Raw genomic sequence first — 24,552 nt, forward strand, 5'->3', positions numbered from 1 at the left:
TTCATGCATCTGAGGTTCTATATATATCAAGTTGACGATTCTATTATCCAGGGAAATTTTCATACACAGTACAGTACCACAATCTTGTTGTTTTTCCATTGAATGTTTCCCTACAATAATTGTTATAAAAAGAGACATAAGAATTGTTAGTGGTACCCAGATCTAGAGTGTGACAGACACACGCTACAAGCTAAAATAAAGTGTCAGACGAGCGCAGATATGCCAGAGAATATTACTACATCCCCGATGGAGGTGGAGGGCAGTGGCGAAAGCCATGAAGCCCCGGAAAGGATCAACAAGATTTCTGTTGCTTGTGCAGTGGTTGCCTCCATTATATCTATTATATTTGGCTATGGTATATGCTACATTTTACACTCTAGTTATTTTTCTTTTAATCTGTTAATGCTTGTAGTTTATTAACGCCCGTTAATTAGATTAATTGGCTTGTAAACAATTTGGTTTTCCCTTAGTTATATTTTTTTATTATACATGAATGCATGATCCTACAATTTATGAAGGTCGTAATCATGAAAACAATTTCTTTCACAATATAGATACTGGTGTGATGAGTGGAGCCATGATCTTCATCAAGGAAGACCTCAAAATCCACGATGTACAAGTCGAAGTACTTGCAGGAATACTAAACATTTGTGCTCTAGTGGGATCCTTAGCAGCTGGAAGAACATCTGATTACATCGGTCGGCGTTATACTATTGTTCTAGCCTCCACTACTTTCTTAATAGGTGGAGTGCTAATGGGGTATGGTCCAAACTATGCAGTCCTAATGACTGGGAGGTGCATTGCAGGCATTGGTGTAGGGTTTGCACTAATGATAGCTCCAGTTTACTCTGCAGAAATTTCATCTGCCAATTCAAGAGGCCGTCTAACCTCGCTCCCGGGGTTTTGCATAAGTCTTGGAATCTTAATAGGGTATGTGTCAAATTATTTGTTCGGAAAACTGACTTTGAAACTTGGATGGAGAATGATGCTAGGAGTTTCTGGAATTCCTTCAATTGTTTTAGCATTTGGGATTCTCAAAATGCCCGAGTCCCCAAGGTGGTTGGTGATGCAAGGTAGGCTAGCAGAAGCTAAGAAAACTTTGTTACTAGTTTGTAATTCCAAAGAAGAAGCTGAGCTTCGTTTTCGCGATATCTTGGTAGCTGCTGGAATCGACGAAAATTGCAACGAAGATGTGGTGAAGGTCAGTAATACTACTAGGGGTGAAGGGGCTTGGAAAGAACTATTATTGAGGCCGAAACCCGCCGTCCGCCGGATTTTCATTGCAGCGGTTGGAATCCACTTTTTTCAGCATGCGACAGGGATAGAAGCTGTTGTGTTATATAGTCCAAGAATTTTCAAAAAAGCTGGGGTCGTTGGCAAAGACAAGTTATTGCTTGCCACAGTTGGAGTTGGGGTCACAAAACTTTTGTTTATAGGTGTAGCCACAACGTTCCTGGACAAAGCTGGGAGGAGGCCCCTACTGTTGATCAGCACTGGTGGCATGATTATAGCCCTAGCAAGTTTAGGGTTTGGTTTGACCATGGCCGAGCACTCCAGAGAGAAACATACTTGGCCTCTAAGCTTCAGTATCGTGGCAACTTACGTGTTTGTGTCATTCTTCTCAATTGGCCTGGGGCCCATAACATGGGTTTACAGCACTGAGATTTTTCCTTTGAATCTTAGGGCACAAGGTGCTAGTATTGGGGTGGCTGTGAATAGGCTCTTGAATGCTACAGTTGCTATGAGCTTCATTTCAATTTACAAGGCAATTACAATTGGAGGGGCCTTCTTTATGTTTGCAGGCATAGCTGTTATAGCTTGGTTATTTTTCTTTTTCTTCTTGCCAGAGACCAAGGGAAGATCCTTGGAAGAGATGGAAATGGTATTCAGCAAAAATAGTGATGCTAGTAGGTCTAAAAATGGTACTGTATGAGTGGGATCAAGAAGTCATGTGCAGAATATGACTAAGTTGGGGATAAAATTAGGGGAACCTAGAAGTTGAAATCTGTATGTGTGACAATTAATTAATTCACAATTGTTATTTTTTTATTACAAGAGATATTATTATTTTACATTAGACTAAGGCGATGGGAGAGTTTAAACTAAGGATGCAGTGAATTGCAAAGAAAGTCTCTATCCCCTAGGGGAATCCACCATAATTGCGTATAATTATTCATTAATTAGTGTATTGATTTAGGGTGGTGCCAGCTATCCGACGCCCATTTTACCTCTTACATCGAATAAATTGAAGAAAATTAATGGACAAATTAAACAAGCATGTGTGATCAAAAAAAAAAAAATGTGTAAATAACACTATTCTTGATTTATATTATGCTTTTACCAATTGCAGTAGTGTAGTGAAGAGATTTTATTTTTGGTTTATTCAAAAGCTTAATTATGAGGTGATTACAGCCTTTGCTTAATTATTATATAGTGGACAGATCACAATCGTTGCTTATATGGTAAAAGATTCCAGTTCACACTACTAGAAAAAGGCCAAATGCCATAGTTCACCTTGCTTTATTTTTTGGGATGATTGTTCAAACAGAACAAACAACCGTATATATGAGGGAGTTATTACTGGAGGACCTTTCTTATGTGTTGAGAGGAATTATCGGAAATGACACACCCCGACCGAGATCAGGGCATGCTGGCCGTCACGTAGAAGTGACGTAGCCATGTGCACAGTGCGGAAGCTAATAGAAAAGTAATATAAAAGTACGAATAAATAAAACTAGCATACAAACGATAAAAGTAGTGAGTGCTAGCGTAAAAGAGACGCTAAGTTCAGAGCAATAAGTCTACAGCAGTCCAAATTAAAATAACTCGATAATAGTGCACCCGAAGGTGACCCTACATCGGTGAGTGTCTGTCAGAAATGCCGGGACGCCCTCTGGGAAAACCACCGAACCTGCTAGACCACTAGAACCTGGAGGGCCGCAAAACAAAAGCGTGAGTGGGCAAAAACAAAGCTCTTTGAAAACCATTTAATAAAATACATTCTAACCCCTCACCGTAAAACCTGTATACTTCCCAGAAAATAAACATATATACGTATGTATAAATATGTCAATCATGCTCAAGGGTATGCCAATCATGCTCAAAGGTATGCCATGTCAAAGCCTCATAATGATATGCAAGTGCTCAGGTATAAACCGTATCAATAACATATCACTGGCAGCCGGAGTCACCTAAAGTGACCTGTACGGCTGAATCTAGAGCTCAAATCTCAATCTCAATAACTAAACCTGCCCACGAGTCGGAACCACCTATAGTGGTCTGTACGACAGGCCTGGGTGTAATACATATAAACGCTCTAGTGCTACGATCACGTGAATGCTGTGCGAATAATCGCGGGTCACCTACGAGTCGGAACCACCTATAGTGGTCTGTACGACAGGACTGTGCACCTAACTTGGATCCAAGCTGAGCGTGTGGTGCGAGAGGTGAACAACACGTGAAGGACTGTGCCCTACTCTGGGCGGGAGCACTAACACCGGGGGTGCAGGTTATGAGCTCTCTAAGCATCTCTAACCACTATTTAATGCAACCATTAAATAACACTTACCTGGCACTTACCTGTGCCTCCACAGCACCCACATATATATATAACATATAAATGAATATGTAAATAAATATTTATGCAACTAATCATGCATACTAACCAACCACATAAAAGGAATGGCATAAAACTAATAAGCATTTATATAAAATTTCTGGGAATTATAAGTATATAGGTATATACGGAAAACAAAAGCCCACTCACTGGTAAGTGGAAGGGTCGTAGCCCCCCTGCCTCGAGTGAGCACGCTCGTCCTCGGGATACGTATCACCTATATGCGAAAATACTATAAAAACATTAATTATAAAGCACATAACCTTCCTTTCGTAATAACTTCTCATACATTGCTCAAAATGGACAAATGAATATACCAACGTGCTCTACACAACCTCAGGAACACACCTATATTTTTAGAAAAAATTTCCACCGCCGCACGCGCCGTCACGCGCCGGCCACGCGCAGGCACGTGCGGTGCACACGGACGGCGTCAACTGACGCCGTTAGGAATATTCCGTCAGTTTTGACAGATTCCGTTAACGGCGTCAGGAATATTCCGTCAGAATTGACGGAATATTCCGTCTCCTTCTCCGGCGAGACTCCGGCGACGTCGTCGGCGCCGGAAAACTGGAAAAACTTCTAACTTCGTTTTCTCACTCGTTTCTCAACCATTTTTCACGATTCTTGAACCAAAATGACGCCTAGAACTAGGAGAATAACGATATACAATTTTTAAGGGTCAAAAACCACCAAAAATTACCTGTGCAAACTAACCAAAACCGGCCAACTCCGACCACGGTGATCCCGACGTCAAAACTGTTCAAACGAAGTACTCCGAGGCTCCTAGGGACCTCACCAAACCACCTACGAGCTTCAAACACCCAAAAACGTAAGAATTTACGTTCACATGAATAGTACTCAAATCGGACCTTGTGAAAACGACGTGAAAACGTTGAAGTTCCTACCTGAAAATGGTACGATCGTGCTCCTCACAGCCTCACGAGCTTGATGGTGCACTTGGTTCCCTCGATCTGCTAAGGTTTGAGGGGTTTTGGGTTTGTCCGTACGTTCGAAGGAAGAAGAAGAAGGAATGAGGACTCAGGAAAGATAGATAGAGAGAGACAGGGAAAAGACAGAGGGAGAGGGAAAGAGACAGTGTGTGTGTGTGTGTGTGTGGCCCAACACTTGCCAACACCACACAAAACAACCAATAACATAACGTAACAAACTAGGGGTAAAAGGGTCATTTCACATGTACGTTTCGATAGTTTCGGGACGGGATATCACAACCTACCCTCCTTAATAGAATTTCGTCCCGAAATTCAAAACAACCAAATAACAACCCCTAGTGGCCAAAGAACAATCTAGGATACAAATCCCTCATCCGATCTTCTGTCTCCCACGTAGCTTCCTCGACTGAATGATTCCTCCACAAAACTTTCACTAAATTCACCGTCTTGTTCCTCAAAACCTTCTCCTTCCAATCGATGATCGTCACTGGTTCCTCGTCATACGTCAAATCTGGGTTAATCTCCAAGGGTTGCGGAGGTATTACATGAGACGGATCAGCAACATAATGTCGGAGCATAGACACGTGAAAAACGTTATGCACCCTGGCTAGCTCCGGAGGCAACTCCAACCTGTAAGCTACCTCACCAACCCGCTCTGTGACCATGTATGGTCCGATGTACCTGGGACTCAACTTGCCTTTCTTCCCAAATCTCACTACACCTCTCCACGGTGAAAGCTTCAGAAATACCGTACGCTCTGTCCGTAGCATGCCGATCCGCTAAACTCTTCTGTCTGTCCTGGGCTGCTTTCAGGTTAGACTTGATTACCTGAACGTTCTGAGTAGTCTCCTCAACAATCTCCGGACCCACTAAGACTCTTTCTCCAACCTCTGACCAACACAACGGTGTGCGACAAGCTCTACCATACAATGCCTCAAATGGCGCCATGCCAATACTCGAGTGAAAACTATTATTATAGGCAAATTCCATCAAATCCAACCGCTGGTGCCAAGCATCACCAAACTGCAACACCGAAGTTCGCAACATATCCTCCAAAGTCTGAATAGTTCTCTCTGACTGTCCGTCCGTCTGAGGATGATACGCCGTGCTATAGAGTAGTCTCGTACCCAAAGCTTCCTGAAAAGCCACCCAAAACTTGGATGTAAATCGTGGATCACGATCCGAGATAATATTCACCGGGACACCATGATACTTCACCACCTTCGAAATGAACAACTCCGCTAAACGACTCAAAGAATACTTCTCTCTCACAGGAATAAAATGTGCGGATTTAGTGAGTCGATCAACGATCACCCAAATGCCATCAAAACCATTATGTGTACGCGGGAGCTTGTACACAAAATCCATGGTAATATTTTCCCACTTCCACTCGGGAACGGGAAGCGGCTGCAACAACCCAAACGGCTTCTTCCTTTCTGCTTTAACTTGCTGACAAACAGCACACCTACTCACATACTCAGCTATCTCCCTCTTCATACCCGGCCAATAATAAAATGGTCGAATGGTATGATACATTTTAGTAGCTCTTGGATGCATGGCATAAGCCGAGATATGTGCTTCATCGAGAATTTCCTTCTTCAAATCCACATTATTAGGCACGAACATTCTACCCTCTTGCATCAACATACCATCCGACTCACGAACTCTGAGGTCTCTCCTCTTTCCTCGATCTCGAGCTTGGATTAGCTCTTGAGTCTGCTCATCAGCTACTTGAGCTGCAAGCACTCGATCAATCAAGATTGGCCTAACTTGAAAATTAGCAAGTAACGCCACTTCTCGATCTTCTGCTTCTAACCTCACTCCCGTAGCACGCAAGTCCGCCAAAAGAGGAATGCAACTTGCGTACAACGCATTAATGCGACCTTGAGACTTCCGGCTAAGTGCATCAGCAACTACATTCGCACGACCAGGGTGATAATCAATCGTGCAGTCGTAATCGCTGAGCAACTCCATCCACCTCCGCTGACGAAGATTAAGTTCTTTCTGAGTAAAGAGATACTGGAGACTCTTATGATCAGTAAAGATCCTACACTTCTCACCATAAAGGTAGTGTCTCCACAACTTCAACGCAAAAATGATAGCAGCCAACTCCAAATCATGTGTAGGGTAATTTAACTCATGAGGTTTCAACTGACGTGAAGCATAAGCGATCACCCTACCTTGCTGCATCAACACACATCCCAGACCATTCAATGAAGCATCGCTATAGACCTCGAAATCACCACTGTCGTCCGGGAGTGCCAAACAGGTGCATGAGTGAGACAATGCTTCAACTGCTGGAAACTCTGCTCACACTTATCATCCCACTCAAATTTAACGTCTTTCCTCGTTAGTCTCGTCAAAGGTAAGGCAATCACAGAGAAATCCTTAACAAATCTCCGATAATACCCCGCCAAACCAAGGAAACTCTTCACCTCGGTGACGGTTCGCGGTTGCTCCCAATTCTCCACCGCTGCGACCTTCTGAGGGTCAACCAGAATACCCTGAGCAGAAAAAACGTGCCCCAAAAACGCAACTTGATCTAACCAGAACTGGCACTTGCTAAACTTAGCATATAATTGGTGTTCCCTCAACCTTTTCAACACCAAAGTAAGATGTCGAACGTGCTCCGCTTTAGACTTCGAGTACACCAGAATGTCGTCGATGAAAACAATAACAAACCTATCCAAATATGGCTGGAATACTCGGTTCATCAAATCCATGAAAGCAGCTGGTGCATTCGTTAACCCAAATGGCATAACCAGAAACTCGTAATGACCATAACGAGTCCTGAACGCCGTCTTAGGAACGTCATCCCTATTAATATTCAACTGATAATACCCAGACCTCAAGTCAATCTTGGAGAATACACAAGCACCTCTAAGCTGATCGAACAAATCATCGATACGTGGCAACGGATAACGGTTTTTAATCGTTACCCGATTCAATTGCCTGTAATCAATACACAGCCTCAAAGTTCCGTCTTTCTTCCTCACAAACAATACTGGAGCTCCCCACGGAGAAGTACTAGGCTGAATGAAACCCTTATCCACTAATTCCTGCAGCTGTACCTTCAATTCCCTTAATTCAGCAGGTGCCATACGATAAGGAGTCAAAGAAATAGGATTAGTACCTGGAAGCAACTCAATAGTGAACTCCAAATCCCGATCTGGTGGTAACCCAGGCAAATCCTCGGGGAAAACATCTGGAAAGTGTCGGACTACCCTCACATCCTCAACACTACTAGGAGGAGCCTCATCCAACACCACATGGGCTAAGTACCCCTGGCAACCTTTAGACAACAACCTTTTAGCTCTCACAGCAGAGATAACGCCATGTCTCACCCCACTCTGCTCACCCACAAAAGTAACCACAGGTAGTCCAGGACGATGAAACGTAACTATTTTCCCGTAGCAATCAATATTGGCACGATAGAAATGCAACCAGTCCGTGCCCAGAATCACATCAAAATCAACAATATCTAACGGGATAAGATCAGCTGGCATAACAACACCCTCTACTATCACTGGACACCCTAGGTACACACGATCTACAATACATCTCTCTCCTCTAGGCATAGCGAACTTTAAATCGTACCCTAGAGGTGTGGGGCGAGGTTGCGTCACTTAAGCAAATGTATGAGAAATCACAGAATGTGTAGCACCACAATCAATTAAGACTCTAGCAAAATAACCAAGAATGTTTAACGTACCCATGATCAGATCCGGGTTGTTCTGAGCATCTTGCAGAGAAATGTTGTGAATACGCCCCTGGCCCTGCTGTCGTCCGCCGCGACCTCTGCTCGCCTGAACACCGCGACCCTGCGTACCACGCCCCTGACTGGGCTGACCGGTCTGTCTCGAAGACCTTACACTACTAGTAGCGATCTCTCCTGGCTGAAACTGTCCTCCCTGATACCACTGAGAACCGCCTGCTGGAGCTGGAGGATACGGCATATAGCCGCCAGAATACTGAGGGTAACCACCCTGGGAATAGGGGTGCTGGGGATACTGATACTGTCCCGGGGCATAAGGAACAGCATCACCCTGATAGTGATAGGCACCACCTCGACCTGCCTGCCCATAACTACTCGGACCCTGAATCTGCTGAATAGGTGCAGGTGGTGGCAAGAAAGTCTGCTGCGGCTTCTGCTGCTGACTCTGGGGGCATTGCGCAGCTCGATGTCCCATCTGCCCACAAGTAAAACAACCACTACTGCCCCGCCTACACTCGCCAGTGTGCCGATTATTACACCTTCGGCAAAATGGGGCCCTACCTCAGCCACCATCACCCTGTCTCTGGCCTCGAGCGCCACCAGTAAATCTACCTCCTCGTCCTTGACCAGTGGCACTGAAACCACCACTAGAAGAGCTAGAACTATTACCACCCCTCTTGAAGTTCTGAGTCTGACGAGGCCCGAGCGACGCTTGACCTTTACCCTTAACATCTTTCTTCTGATTACCATTCTTCTCATCCTCATCACTCTCGCTCGTCATGTTTTCAGAGTCCTCAACTCTCAGCAAAACCTCGTAGAAATCCTGGTAAGTATCACAATGAGTAGAGGTCGCCATCGAACGCCATTTCTTCTTAGTGCCTACGCGAAAACGACGAAGCATCTCTGCTGGATTACCAGCAATCTCAGGGTGGTAGCGAGACAAGTCGGTGAACTTCCGATAGTACTCATTCGCTGTCATCTTCCGTTGTTTCAACTCAATGAATTCCTGCTTCTTGCGATCGATGTACTCAGGGGGCACAAACCTTCTCTTGAATAACCTAATGAAAACATTCCAGTCAGTCTTCTCAGCTGGAGTCAAACGACGAAGCTCCTGCTCCCACCAGGATGCAGACTCCGTACCCAGAAACCATGAGGTCGTCTCGACCCATCTCTCAACAGGAAGGTTCCCCTGATTATGCAATACTCGGAAAGTCTTCTCAATGTGCTCTAACCAACGCACTGCTCCCTCGTGCCCCTCATGACCATGGAACTTATCTAATTTCAGATTGTACATAATCTCTAGAGGAGTCCTCTGGGGAGGGCGGATCGCTGACTGTATAGCGGTAGCAATAGTTTCCCCCAGCTGAGTAATATTGGGGAAACTAGACTCATCAGAGCGACGTGGTTCCCGACGAGGCGGCATAATTCTGACAGAAGACACCAAAACCATTAGAGTACTCACACAGACACAGGACTGCCAAACCTAGGCTCTGATACCAAACTGACACACCCCGACCGAGATCAGGGCATGCTGGCCGTCACGTAGAAGTGACGTAGCCATGTGCACAGTGCAGAAGCTAATAGAAAAGTAATATAAAAGTACGAATAAATAAAACTAGCATACAAACGATAAAAGTAGTGAGTGCTAGCGTAAAAGAGACGCTAAGTTCAAAGCAATAAGTCTACAGCAGTCCAAATTAAAATAACTCGATAATAGTGCACCCGAAGGTGACCCTACATCGGTGAGTGTCTGTCAGAAATGCCGGGATACCCTCTGGGAAAACCACCGAACCTGCTAGACCACTAGAACCTGGAGGGGCGTAAAACAAAAGCGTGAGTGGGCAAAAACAAAGCTCTTTGAAAACCATTTAATAAAATACATTCTAACCCCTCACCGTAAAACCTGTATACTTCCCAGAAAATAAACATATATACGTATGTATAAATATGCCAATCATGCTCAAGGGTATGCCAATCATGCTCAAAGGTATGCCATGTCAAAGCCTCATAATGATATGCAAGTGCTCAGGTATAAACCGTATCAATAACATATCACTGGCAGCCGGAGTCACCTAAAGTGACCTGTACGGCTGAATCTAGAGCTCAAATCTCAATCTCAATAACTAAACCTGCCCACGAGTCGGAACCACCTATAGTGGTCTGTACGACAGGCCTGGGTGTAATACATATAAACGCTCTAGTGCTACGATCACGTGAATGCTGTGCGAATAATCGCGGGTCACCTACGAGTCGGAACCACCTATAGTGGTCTGTACGACATGACTGTGCACCTAACTTGGATCCAAGCTGAGCGTGTGGTGCGAGAGGTGAACAACACGTGAAGGACTGTGCCCTACTCTGGGCGGGAGCACTAACACCGGGGGTGCAGGTTATGAGCTCTCTAAGCATCTCTAACCACTATTTAATGCAACCATTAAATAACACTTACCTGGCACTTACCTGTGCCTCCACAGCACCCACATATATATATAACATATAAATGAATATGTAAATAAATATTTATGCAACTAATCATGCATACTAACCAACCACATAAAAGGAATGGCATAAAACTAATAAGCATTTATATAAAATTTCTGGGAATTATAAGTATATAGGTATATACGGAAAACAAAAGCCCACTCACTGGTATGTGGAAGGGTCGTAGCCCCCCTGCCTCGAGTGAGCACGCTCGTCCTCGGGATACGTATCACCTATATGCGAAAATACTATAAAAACATTAATTATAAAGCACATAACCTTCCTTTTGTAATAACTTCTCATACATTGCTCAAAATGGACAAATGAATATACCAATGTGCTCTACACAACCTCAGGAACACACCCATATTTTTAGAAATATTTTCCGCCGTCACGCGCCGGCCACGCGCAGGCACGTGCGGTGCACACGGACGGCGTCAACTGACGCCGTTAGGAATATTCCGTCAGTTTTAACAGATTCCGTTAACGGCGTCAGGAATATTCCGTCAGAATTGACGGAATATTCCGTCTCCTTCTCCGGCGAGACTCCGGCGCCGGCGACGTCGCCGGAGTACTGGAAAAACTTCTAACTTCGTTTTCTCACTCGTTTCTCAACCATTTTTCACGATTCTTGAACCAAAATGACGCCTAGAACTAGGAGAATAACGATATACAAGTTTTAAGGGTCAAAAACCACCAGAAATTACATGTGCAAACTAACCAAAACCGGCCAACTCCGACCACGGTGATCCCGACGTCAAAACTGTTCAAACGAAGTACTCCAAGGCTCCTAGAGACCTCACCAAACCACCTACGAGCTTCAAACACCCAAAAACGTAAGAATTTACGTTCACATGAATAGTACTCAAATCGGACCTTGTGAAAGCGACGTGAAAACGTTGAAGTTCCTACCTGAAAATGGTACGATCGTGCTCCTCACAGCCTCACGAGCTTGATGGTGCACTTGGTTCCCTCGATCTGCTAAGGTTTAAGGGGTTTTGGGTTTGTCCGTACGTTCGAAGGAAGAAGAAGAAGGAATGAGGACTCGGGAAAGATAGAGAGAGAGACAGGGAAAAGACAGAGGGAGAGGGAAAGAGACAATGTGTGTGTGTGTGTGGCCCAACACTTGCCAACACCACACAAAACAACCAATAGCATAACGTAACAAACTAGGGGTAAAAGGGTCATTTCACATGTACGTTTCGATAGTTTCGGGATGGGATATCACAGGAAACCTCCACTTTTTTCATGATATCAAAATTATGTTGCTCCATATGTGAAGCCTAAAGGTTAAACGTGTTTCACATCATCTGATTGTGTTATTTACGTATTCAGTTTGAAAATTCACCATGAGAGGGTGTGTTGAGAGGAATCCCGCATCAGGTTAAGAATCAACAGTTCATGTAGGGTTGGGCACGGGCCAAGTCGAGCCCAACTTTGAAGGGACCAGACCGAACCTAGGTTTAAAAGAAACAGGTTAGGCCGAGGCGGGTACAACAAATTTTAATACAAGAACCGGACCTAACCCATCCACGGGTTTTTTTTCTTTCTTTTTCCTCTTCTTTTTTAGCTCTGTCGATCGTTCCAAGAGATGTTGGATCATGGCAACAAGAATGTAAGCCTTCTAATTCTCTTCTTCTTCAAGTCTCTTGTTCCCATTTAACCCTTTCAATCCCTACACAAAGATTGGGGGATTCTCCCCCAACCTCAAAACCCTCAATCCTGAAAATGGAAATCACACCAGCAATTCATACTTAAGCCTAGCCACACCAACAGCTTCGGTTGGAGCCGCTGACCCTGATGCACAAATCGAACCAGAGAGACGTCGTCTTCTTCACGGATCCAAGATCTCCACCCTTGCCATTACAAATTACACCAATTGATGAATCAAAACAAAATCTTACATACCCAGAAGCAGATTTTCCCAAAAGCACTTATTATGCAATCACAGTCCCAAAAACCCTAAATTCCCAAATCGAAAACCCACATAATTCCTAAATCAATTGAAAAGCTTATGCAAAAATCTTAAATTCCTAATTCAAAAACCCTAATTCATAAATTACCTAGGGATTTGCAGGATGATGGTGGTGTTCTCGACAGCAAGGATGATGTGGTAGTGGTCGAAACTTGTGATTGGGTGGACTGGTGGAGAGTCAGGAGAGGATGCCACGATGGTGATGGTGGCTGGCTGCTGTGATGTCGACATAGTCGAGGTTGACTCAGTTGCTACAGGTGGAAGGGAGAATGAGAAAGTATGGATAGTCGATGGACGAAGATGGGCCTAGGCTCGAGATTGAGGTATGAGACGAAAGAGAAAAGAAGATTCAAGGAGGAGAGATAAGAGAGTTAACGCCCATTGTGAGTGCTTCAGTTGGGAATTCAAGGGAGAGATAATCTATCTTTGTTGAAGAGAGTAGATGGTGCTGGTTACATTAAGGAAAACAGATGTGGTGTCGGAGTCAAGATAGAGACCTCGAGGTCAAGGCTCGAATTCTAGAGAGGGGATAGTTGAGTCGAGTGAACTGGGTTTGAGAACAAGAGAGATAGAGATGATGATGGATAGAATAGATGGTATAAATTTAATAAGGTAGGAAATCAACGATCCGAGCTGGGAGGCCGTTTTCTCCAATTTCTAGAACCAGCCCACCCCGTTATTTACCTAGACTTACCCCCCCTCCCGGCCCCATTTTGTATTTATAATTTGTGGACCCGCCCCAAACCGCATAGATCTGCACCGACCCGTGGGTCCATAATCCATTTGCCCACCCCTAATTTCATGTGCTTATAAATAGTAAAATTACTTCCCATATTACCGATTGTAATTGTATAATGCAACTTTAAGCTTCTTCAATATGTTTGCAAGCATTTCTGTGGTCGCTTGGGCCTTTTTTTTTAATTTGTATTTTTGCATGTTAGAGAAAAGACTAAACAGGGATCTTTGGAAGAGATGAAAATGCTTTTTTATAGAAACACTTGTGATTTGATTCTAAAATTGGAAGTTACAGACGGTGTTGGAATGCAGTCAAAAAGCAATGGTAGCAATTTACAATATAATAATTTGGAGAGCATATTAGGTGAAGCTTTGTATAGATGTATACATGGAGACAAGAACATTTTGTTATCGATCTTGTCAATAATTCTTTCACCGGGTCAATACTTTCTTTTTCTTTTTTGAAAAGCGACAAAAGAGTGATTCATTGATTAAAATCAAACAATACAAAAAGGTGTCATTATGGATACATATTTTTTACTAACCAAATATTGATTGGATAGAAATTTTCCCATCAACCACATCAAATAAACTCCTAAATGGCTACCATCAACAATTACCATAAACACGAACAACAAACAATACAAATTTAATGCATAGACGATAGACACAACAAGTTTAGTATTGAATAATCACACAAAGTCATCACTAAAACAAGCGAGGCCACATCAAACACTAAAACTGTAAAGCTACAATAACTTGTCGGAGTAATCACAAAACAGGTTACAAAACAGATCACAAAACAATTAACTAGATAATTGGCGTATGAAACCAGCAATCAATTCGTTTTCATCGTGAGGGCCACCGCTTTTAGGAAGATTTGTCACCTCCATCGAAAGAGCTATCATAGATCTATTCAGATAAGACGGCTCAGTTGTGGGTTAGCCGATGAGCGCACATGCACCATGGAAACCAAGTTTTAGAAGGTGAATCCGACCCCCTACAACCACAAATCTGCCCATAACCACGAATCAGGGCCAAATTCAAAGGCATATTTGGTTTTGGAAAGAAAACTCCCAACAAACTTTGGAGATTTGTCGGCAAAAATGTGGGAGAGAGAATGGGAGTAGGAGAAATGCAAAGTAAAAGCAAGTAGAGACGAGAACACATAAATGATGCATGGAAAGCCAAAATGAGGGAGATGGGAGGGAAAGGGGTAACGCCGTAGGAGGAAGGGAAATGGAGAGACAAGAAGAAGTACTATAGGAGGGTGAAGATAGTTGTTGGGACCAGCGGCTGAGATGTTGTGAGATTTAGGTTTTTTTAAGAAGAAATGCTAGAGAGAGCGGTTGTTGGGGTTTTTATTTTACCATGTCAATAGTATTTTGTAACATCGTAAGAGTAATGCAACCATATTTCTTATACTACATTTGTACTACCCCTCTAATAGAAGTAGGGTTCACACACACATGTGAGTCTCATCTCTATTACAAAGGTGATATAACTATGGTCTGAAAATTATGGTAATAGTAGTATTTTTTACATCGTAATCATTTACGTCTCTTACAAAAAAGTAATGTTGTACTTACTATATTTTTCATACCACATTTGTACCACCTCTCTAATAGAGATATGCCCACTAACATATGTGGGTCTCATCTATATTAGAGAAATGATACAAATGTGGTATGAAAAATATGGTAAAAGTAGTATTTTTGTAAAAAAATAAAAAATAAAATAAAAACCACTAAAACACATACATGAAGACAAGAATACTTTGTAATTTAAAGGATTTAAAGACACAGATATACAATTGTTCAAGTGGGCCATGTTAGACTATAAAGGTGCATTTGTTGCATCTGACTATCTCGGATTTGACTAGCTTCAAGGGCTAAGCTAAATTGGCTTAGAATAAACTAAACTAGACTAACTGACTGAAGTATTTGATGTAGTGGCGGACTAAAAAATTGATAATTAACAAAGTATTCTATAATATTATATTATTTAATACATATTTAATACTACTTTATTATTAATTTAACAATTTTCTTTTTCTTTTTTTTTTTCTAGAAAAACTCTACTCTCTCAGGAAACTTCTCATTTTCCCCCTTGTTAGCTCTGTCCCAACTCTCCTTATCTTCCTTTTTTCCCCTCTGTCTCTCTTATCTCTTCGTCCCCAAACTTGTTTTCTCCACTCAAAATTGTTCGCAGAGGTGACTAGAGCAAAGGATTACCATTGCAAGTCTTCAACAATGTTTCACAGCTCTGTTATTGCGTTATCAATCCTAATTTCACGAATTCAATAGTAACTTCTCTATTCAATTAGCCAGTTTTGAAGCGTGAAGCTATCAAAACTTCATTCATATGCACGATTTGGTGCAGCGGTTTATTATTCTTTTTTCGAATTTTGGTATTTGGAATTTGAGATTTAGGCAGTCGGTGTGGCCGTGTCGGCTGTGAGCTGCAGTTGCCCCTTTGGCTCGGGCCATGGAAAAGCAATTGCTTGGCCACGGTGATAGCGTTGTAAGAGAAAGATGGTGAAGCCCAGGGACTGGATGTTAGGGTTTAGCAAGCGCAAGCTTGGGTCTAGATTGTTGAGAATGAATCTCACATTGATGAGAGAATGACCTTGCATAGGCTTATAAGAGGTTGGGCTATTCCTCATATTGTCAATTGGTTTTATGCAGGAACTCCAACTTTTTTCATTGTATCAGAGCAAGTTGTATCACGTGTGAAGCCAAACAGTCATATGCGCTTCCAGTCACCCCATTGTATTGTTCACATGTTAAGCTTATAAGAGGTTGGCCACACTAGAGGGGACGTGTTGAGAATGAATCCCACATTGATGAGATGAGGGACCTTGCATAGGCTTATAAGAGGTTGGGCTATTCTCCATATTACCAATTAGTTTTATGGAGGAACCCCAACTTTCTTCACCTCAACTTTCTTCATGGTATTAGAGCAACCAAACGGCCACACGCGCTTCACATCATCCCGTTGTGTTGTCCACATGTCAGGCTTAAAAATTCACCACACGGGTGTGTTGAGAATGACTCTCACATTGATGGAAGGATGGACCTTGCATGGGCTTATAAAATGTTGGGCTACTCCCCATATTGCCAATTGGTATATGGTGGGACCTCAACTTTCTTCATAGATGTCGGCCACTTTTTCATTTTAATCCTGCTTAATACCAAGCGAAAGTTCAGGACTCTTAAACGGGGTTTAGCAAAGTGAAGACAACCTCCTAGTCGAGATGAGTCTCATTTATTGTAGTCCAAGACCAAACCAAACATAGGATTATAATCCTACTTATGCCAGTCTAAGCCAGTCCCACCTAAGAAGGTGTAACAAAGGCACCCTAAGAAACCTTTTTTTTTACTAGTAAGAACATAATTATATGATATTCAATTTAGTTTAAAAAATATGACTTAATTATGCACCTAAAATAGAAAGTTAAAAAAATCAAATCCATCTATAAATCTTGCCCACATGACACCTACAAGCAAGGAGAACCTTTGGCAAATTCACAGCCACCCCCATCCTCTCATCATCCCCACTTTCTCCACATAGCTCCCTCTTTTCCCTCATCAGATTTGAGGAAGGAGAGCAAGGCGTTTTAATTAAGCCCTTGACTCTAAGTCTCTCTCTTTTTTACTTTCCTTTTCACCTTCTCTCTTTTATGAGATCATAATACACATGAGGAAGCTTTGTCCAAATATTGATAAAGAAGATGGCCTCGAGACCGTTCTTGAGGTCCCCATACCAGAAGAGATGTTCACGAGTATGGGAAGCAATGTGCAATTGCGATGGCAAAACATGTTAACGTGGATGAAGGCTCAAACTTCTGACAAATGGTCTGCGCCGGTCATCGCCGGACGCTTAAACGAGCTGCGCTTTTTGCTTTACCTTGTTGGCTCTCCTCTCATCCCTCTTCAAGTTCAATTGGGACATTCTGTACATCGTCCAGTTAGAGATTCTTCCATTGTAAGAATCATCAATCCATCTGATAGTTATTATTTACTTAGATTTTGTTACGGATTTCTATTGTTGTTACGTGAAAATGAATGGTTATATGGCATCTAACATCTTTACTTGTTATGTTAATGTTATTGATAAAATCTCAAACTAATGACGAGTTGAGACAATTCATTCGAATGAGTACATAAAGAACTTGCGTATTGTCCATAAATGAGAGAAGAATTAACAACCAAATACATCAAGCAATAATTCCACTCAATAATGAGAATCTGAGTGCAGATGAAAAAAATGAGAATCTGAAGATCACTTCCTATGCTTGAAATAATCACATAATTCCACTCAATATGTGACAGCAAGCTTCAACAGCCAAATACATCGTGCAACAGTACACAGCCGCAACGGGAGGGCAACCAGCACTGAACTCGGTGAAGAGCATGTGTGTGACCGGCGAGGTTAAGATCAGTGCATCGGATTTTCACCAAGGGGACGTGAGCGTTGAGGTGAAAAGGAGATCAGACGAGAGGGGTGGTTTCGTGCTGTGGCAAAAGAATCCGGACTTGTGGTGCTTAGAGCTTGTTGTGTCTGGCTGCAAGGTCATCTGTGGAAGCAATGGCAAGCTTTCATGGAGGCATTCCTCTAACCAACAAGCACCCGTCTCTCAAGGCCCTCCTAGACCCTTGCGTCGCTTTCTGCAGGTATATATATATACACATATTTTCAACATTTTCTTATTTACTTTGGACATAATTATGAAAATAAATATATTCTTCCAAATGATTTGCGCACGCCCTTTTTCACTTTATGTACACTTCTCTTGTTATCGGATACAAATAAATCAAAGAAAAATCAAATGTCAGAATGAAGAGAGCGTAGAAGGTGAAAATGGTGTGCACAAAGTCTACTCCCAGCCAGCTCGACCATCAAAAACCTAGTCTCATCTACTTGAATCCGTTCAAGTTCTCAATCTATTCAAAACCCATTAGTACGTTCACACAGAGAATTTGTTCATACAAGTAGGATTTTTACATTTCTTGACAATTCTTGAGTGATTAACTTACTTCGTGGCACTGACAATGTGATATGAACATGAACACATGCAGGGTTTGGATCCAAGGGCCACGGCCAATCTATTCGCAGATGCAATGTGCATTGGTGAGAAGATCATCCACGACGATGATTGCTTCATTCTGAAGCTTGAAACAAATCCAGCAATTCGTGAGGCACAGAGTGGTCCAAATTATGAGATAATTCACCACACAATATGGGGATATTTTAGCCAGCGATCGGGTCTACTGGTGAAATTTGAGGACTCGAGGCTGCTTAGCATGAAGAACAAAGGGGACGACACGGATGTGTTTTGGGAGACAAGCACCGAGTCGGTGATACAAGATTACAAGTACGTGGACGGCGTCAACATTGCTCACAGTGGGAGGACTAGGGTTAAGGTGTTCAGATATGGTGAGCAGTCTGCAAACCACAAGAGGGAGATGGAGGAAACGTGGAAGATTGATGAGGTGGATTTTAATATATGGGGTTTGACAATGGAGAGCTTTCTGCCCCCTGCTGAAATGAAACAAGGATATAGTTGATTTGATTGAGAACTTTTTTTTGAAATTTATAAGGAGATAGCTGAAAGAAAGAAAATTATGTAAATATTAGTGAGTGTGGAAGTGATACACATGTATGGCAAGTGATGAAAAGATTTCGTAACAGCAATTTTGTTAAGCTGCATAATTGAATTGAAATTTTGTATGTACGTAATTTTTTAAGAGGCGTTTTGATATAAGCGCCTCATTTTTTAATTTTTTAGACTAAACATACACTCTTTTTGAAAATTTGATCAAACATTTTTCTAAAATTTTGGTTATTAATTTCAGTTTTTCACATAAGTTCAATTTTGTTTAGAATTTTAGTTTTTCACGACTTCTCCTGGGCATTTCATTTTCTTTTTTTTTCTTTCTTTTCCTATTATACCTATATTTATGCATTTATTATCCATCTCTATGCATTTTTTTATTGTTTGTTATAATTTTTACTTTTTTTTTTTTGTGAATATGGTAGATTATTTATAAAAAAAAAATTGTCAAAATTTATTATTTAGAAGACCCAACACATAATAAAGATTTGCTTAATTATATAGCTACGTCTAGGTACCTATAATACGGACACTTTTAGTTTTACAGTGGATTTGATTTTTTGTATTTCTCAGTACATTTGGAATGTAAATATACCAAAATTGTTATCTGATAGAGACATTTGGTTTTGTGGTACATTTGAGATTTTTTGTTCATTTGGTCTTTTGGTACAATAGGAATCTAACGTACCAAAATGATTACCTGACAATGGGCACATTTGGTTTTATGATACATTTGAAATTTTGGTACATTTGGTTTCTCTGTATATTTGAAATCTAAACATACCAAAAGGGTTACTTAACAATGGGTACATTTGGTTTTATAGTGCATTTGAATATTTGGCGCATTTGATTTCTTGGCGCATTTGATTTCTTGGTACATTTGAAATCTAAACGTACCAAAAGTCGATACTTTTGTTCTCAAATGTACCATAAGTTTTAAGTATATTTTTTATATATCTATACAGGCAAAAAATATGTATTGAAGACTTTTTATTGAGACAATTTTAATAGAAAGAGTTTTTTTAAACGAGGAATTCGTTAATTAATTTTTTATTTTATTTTATTAAAAAATGTCATTTAATGCATAGAAGGGGATTGATGAAATTAACACCTATTTGTTGTACGCCTATTTGATTGAACGGTCCAGGGTTTAGAGAGAGAAAGGGAGGGCCGGCCACAATTAGAGAGAAGAGATAGTGATTTAATTGTGATGTGTGTTTGATTCACCCCATTATGCCTTTATTTATAGTAGTAGGATAGGTAAAAACATTTCCCTTTAGGATTACAACATTTAATAGGTAATCTACTCCTAATATGAACATAAGATACATTCCCAGATTCCTTAGGATTTACATAATCACATTCCTATTCTAAATATGACTACAACATTTCCCTTTGAGTTTGTAAATACTCAACAAACCATCGCATCAGATCTTCAGTAGATAAGGTAGAATAGTTGATGAAGTCATCGGCACAATGGGTGATCGCGAGTCTCAAATTTAAGGAAGTATGCATTTGTAGTAAAACTCACAAAATATCGCTATGGTAAAACCCAAGGTATGGGGCAAACCTATAGACTAAGGAGAAAAGTGAGACGTATGCATAATGTCTAAAACAAACGTCAAACAGGACGAAAGTAGTGAACTCAACGGAGTATGATCATCCCAGGATGGGTGCCTCGTTAAAACCTTGTTAGGCAGCAAAAACCCAATAGGAAAAATGCTCCTAATCGTAGGAAAAAGAGTACATTAAGATCAAGTGAGTATTCTTCTAGATACTCCCCTTGAGTTAGACATAACTTCTAAATAAGAGAACTACAAGTGACTCAACTCAAATAATTTATGCATACCGATTCCTTGGACGAGCTTCTGAAATGTAAACTTGGGCAATGACTTGGTGAAGAGATTGACCAGGTTGTCCTGGGAACAGATTTGCTTAACTTCAGTGTTCTGATCTTGCTGTTGCTGGTGTGAGTAAAAGAACTTCGGTGCTATATGCTTGGTGTTGTCTCCCTTGATGTATCCCTTCTTTAACTGCTCGATACATGTTGCATTGTCTTCAAAGATCGTCGTAGGAAGATCAATGACTAATGTAAGACCACTAGTGCTTCGAATATGCTCCATAACTTCGCTTAGCCAAAAGCACTCACACGATGCTTCATACAGGGCGAGAATCTCAGCATGGTTTGACGAAGTCGCAACTAGTATTTGCTTGGTAGACCTCTAAGATATAGTAGTATCTCCAATGGTAAAGATATAACCCGTTTGAGAACGTGCTCTATGTGGGTCAGACATATATCCAGCATCTGCATAACCAACAAGGCGATAATCAATCCAAGAACCATAGGAGGCGGTAACACTCGAAGATTCATGGGTATAGAACAAGCCCAAATCTGTAGTACCCTTGAGGTAATGGAAAATGTCTTAACACCATTCCAGTGCCTGCGTGTGGGCGCATTGCTGTATCTTGCCAAAAGATTAATAACGAATAAGATGTCGGGTCTAGTGCATTGATCTAAGTACAATAAAGCCTTAATTACACTTAGGTAAGGAACTTCGGGTTTCAAAATCTCTTCCTTATCTTCATTTGGACGGAAGGGATCTCGTTTAGCATCTAAAGTCCGAACAACCATGGGTGGACTCGAAGGCTTCGCTTTATCCTTATTAAAACGACACAACACATTTTGGGTGTAGTTCGATTGATGTACTAGGATTCCATCCGAACAGTGCTCAATCTCCAAGTTAAGATAGTATTGAGTTTTCCCAAGATCCTTCATCTCAAATTCTGAATTCAAGTGTGCAACAATTTCCTCAAGCTCTACGGGAGTCCTGATAAGGTTCATGTCATCGACATAAATTACAACGATTGCAAATCCGGAATGTGACTTCTTTATGAACACGTATAGGCATAATTCGTTGTTCACATAACCCTGACTTGTCAAATATCCACTTAGACGGTTATACCACATCCGCCCGGATTGTTTTAATTCGTAGAGTGACCTCCTCAACCTAATTGAGAGAGTGTTACGTGGTCTAGAACTATTTGAACCAGTCAATGGAAGTCCTTCTGGAACTTTCATGTAAATTTTCGCATCTAAATCCCCATAGAGATACATGGTTACCACGTCCATAAGCTGCATATTCAGTTTTTCGAAAACTACTAAACTGATTAGGTAGCGGAACGTTATAACATCCATTACGGGAGAATATGTCTCCTAGTAATCAATCCCATGGCACTAAGAGAAGCCTTGCGCTATGAGGCGTGCTTTGTATCGCACTATTTCATTCTTCTCATTACGTTTCCTCACAAAAACCCACTTGTAGCAAATGGGTTTCACGTGTGGTGGTGGAGGAATGATAGGTCCAAACACTTTACGTTTCGCGAGCGAATCGAGTTCAACCTGGATTGCTTGTTTCCAGTTTGACCAATCAGTTCTACGTCGGTATTCATCGACGAAACATGGTTCAATGTCATCGCTAAGCATGATGTTAGCACCTACTGAGTACGTGAATGCATCGTCGACGATCATCTTATTCATATTCCAAACCTTATCCAATATTGCGTAATGAACCGAAATCTCGCGATTCTCGAAAAGGTGGTATGTTTCGTCTGAAGCATCATAATAATCTAGAATAACCTCATGCGCTAGATCGGATGAGTGAGTGATGGTCAAACTCAAACTAGGGTTACTAGTTGGTGCTAATTTCCTCTTTCGGGGTTATGAATCCTTTGAACCAAGGGGTCTACCACGCTTCAGGATCATAGCAGATGATTGGCTAGCCACCAATGTACCTTGCCGTGTGAAGGGTGCGGCCTCCCCATCTTCGGGGACGGTCTGACCTTCTCAGGCGGATTGTTAACATACACGGGGTACATATATCCTTGCAGGTGCATTCATAACTGGTATATGTGATATTGTCACATTTGCTAGATCATTAAAAGCATCTGGCATGCTTTGAGCAATGCTCTGAAGATCTATGATTCAACGTACCTCAGTTTTAGACTGGGCAGTGCGGGGATCTAAATGAGACATAGTGAGAGAATACCACGACAATTCGCGGCATTTTATGGGAACGTTAGCATGCTTATCTCCCCCTAACGATAGGAAGATTGTCTCATCAAAATGACAAACCGCGAAACGTGTGGTAAAGAGATCTTCTGTCAAGGGTTCTAAGTAACGAACAATTGATGGTGAATCATAACCGACATAGATTCCCATTTTTCTCTGAGGACCCATTTTGGTACATAGTGGCGACGCTATTGGCACATAAATGGCACACCTAAACACCCATAAATGCGCGACGTTAGGCTCGTATCCAGTGACCAACTGCAACAGTGAATGTGGTTGGGTAGCGGTAGGCCTCAGGCTGACCAACATAGCTGCTTGAAATATTACATAGCCCCAGGCAGATATCGGCAGTTTGGTTCTCATAACCAAAGTCCGAGCTATCAATTGAATGTGTGTTATGAAAGCTTCTGCCAAGCCGTTTTGGGTGTGAATATGGGGTACAGGATGCTCCACTTCAATCCTTACTGACAATAATCGTCAAAAGTCTGTGACGTAAACTCTCTAGCGTTATCTAGTTGAATCAACTTAATCGGATAATCAGGGTGGTGAGCCCTTAGCTTAATAACTTGAGCTAGGAGTTTAGCAAACGCGACGTTGCGTGTGGACAACAGGCAAATATGTGACCATCGTGTTGATGCATTAACCAACACCATAAAGTATCTAAATGGTCCACAGGTTGGTTGGATAGGTCCACAATTGTCCCCTTGAATCTTCTAAAGAAATTTAGGGGGATCATGAATAATCTTTGTATATGAGGGTTAAGTATTCAACTTCCCTAAAGAACACGCTTTGCATGGCGAAATTCTAACATAGGGATGTAACTTATGCTCGTGTGAAGATTTAAGGATACGGTGCATCATGTCACGTTCATGATGTCCCAAATGGTCATGCCAAAGCAACAAAATGTCCTGGAATGCAGGCATAGGGCCGGCCACACTGTGGGCTTCTATGCCACGAATAGTTGTGATGTACAACCCACTCGGCAGACGTTCCAACTTCTCATGAATACGCTTCTGGCCATATTCATACGAAGTGATACGAAGAAATTCTGAATTATTATCTTTAGTGGTTTCAATATGATATTGATTATCTCGAATATCTCTAAAACTCAACAACGTTCTTCTAGAACATGAAGAATAGAGTGCCTCCTTAATGGTCAAGATTGTACCATTAGATAACATAATACGTGCCTTTTTGTATCCTTCAATCAGGTTGGATGGGCATGAGAAAGTTGTCAAATGAGCTTTCTTGGGTATTAAGTTAGTAAAATAGTAGGGGTGGTTCGGTATGGGATCTCATACCGAAACCCTTGTCCCGATTCCCAAACCGAAATTTTCGGGAATCCCAAATTCAATACCAATCCCAAACCAAATTTTCGGGATTTCGGGACA

The 24,552-nt window shown here is 41.7% G+C and overlaps 2 protein-coding genes across 2 annotated transcripts; both read left to right on the forward strand.

The window, feature by feature from the left end:
* The first annotated feature begins 219 nt into the window (after positions 1–219).
* Positions 220–1,933, forward strand: LOC103947533 (probable polyol transporter 6). The gene is made up of 2 exons (XM_009358441.3): positions 220–355; positions 555–1,933. Exons 1-2 carry the CDS (start codon positions 220–222, stop codon positions 1,931–1,933), a joined length of 1,515 nt encoding a protein of 504 aa, XP_009356716.2.
* Positions 1,934–17,174: 15,241 nt separating this feature from the next.
* On the forward strand, positions 17,175–19,310 carry LOC103947534. The gene is made up of 3 exons (XM_009358443.3): positions 17,175–17,462; positions 17,810–18,151; positions 18,557–19,310. The coding sequence occupies exons 1-3, from the start codon at positions 17,175–17,177 to the stop codon at positions 19,043–19,045; spliced, it is 1,119 nt and encodes a 372-aa protein (XP_009356718.2). The 3' UTR covers positions 19,046–19,310.
* Positions 19,311–24,552: the final 5,242 nt, after the last annotated feature.

Source organism: the organism of the source record quoted next, unplaced genomic scaffold (assembly GCF_019419815.1).
Source record: "Pyrus x bretschneideri cultivar Hongxiangsu unplaced genomic scaffold, Pyrus_bretschneideri_v1 Contig8, whole genome shotgun sequence".
NCBI classification, from domain to species: domain Eukaryota; kingdom Viridiplantae; phylum Streptophyta; class Magnoliopsida; order Rosales; family Rosaceae; genus Pyrus; species Pyrus x bretschneideri.

What these genes read in the sequence shown, in the direction of transcription:
- LOC103947533 (XM_009358441.3), top strand. Translation starts at nt 220, where the DNA reads ATGCCAGAGAATATTACTACATCCCCGATGGAGGTGGAGGGCAGTGGC. An exon ending in ATCTATTATATTTGGCTATG is followed by an intron (nt 356 to 554) that starts GTATATGCTACA and finishes TTCACAATATAG; the next exon opens with ATACTGGTGTGATGAGTGGA.
- LOC103947534 (XM_009358443.3), top strand. Translation starts at nt 17,175, where the DNA reads ATGAGGAAGCTTTGTCCAAATATTGATAAAGAAGATGGCCTCGAGACC. An exon ending in CAGTTAGAGATTCTTCCATT is followed by an intron (nt 17,463 to 17,809) that starts GTAAGAATCATC and finishes AATATGTGACAG; the next exon opens with CAAGCTTCAACAGCCAAATA. An exon ending in CCTTGCGTCGCTTTCTGCAG is followed by an intron (nt 18,152 to 18,556) that starts GTATATATATAT and finishes GAACACATGCAG; the next exon opens with GGTTTGGATCCAAGGGCCAC.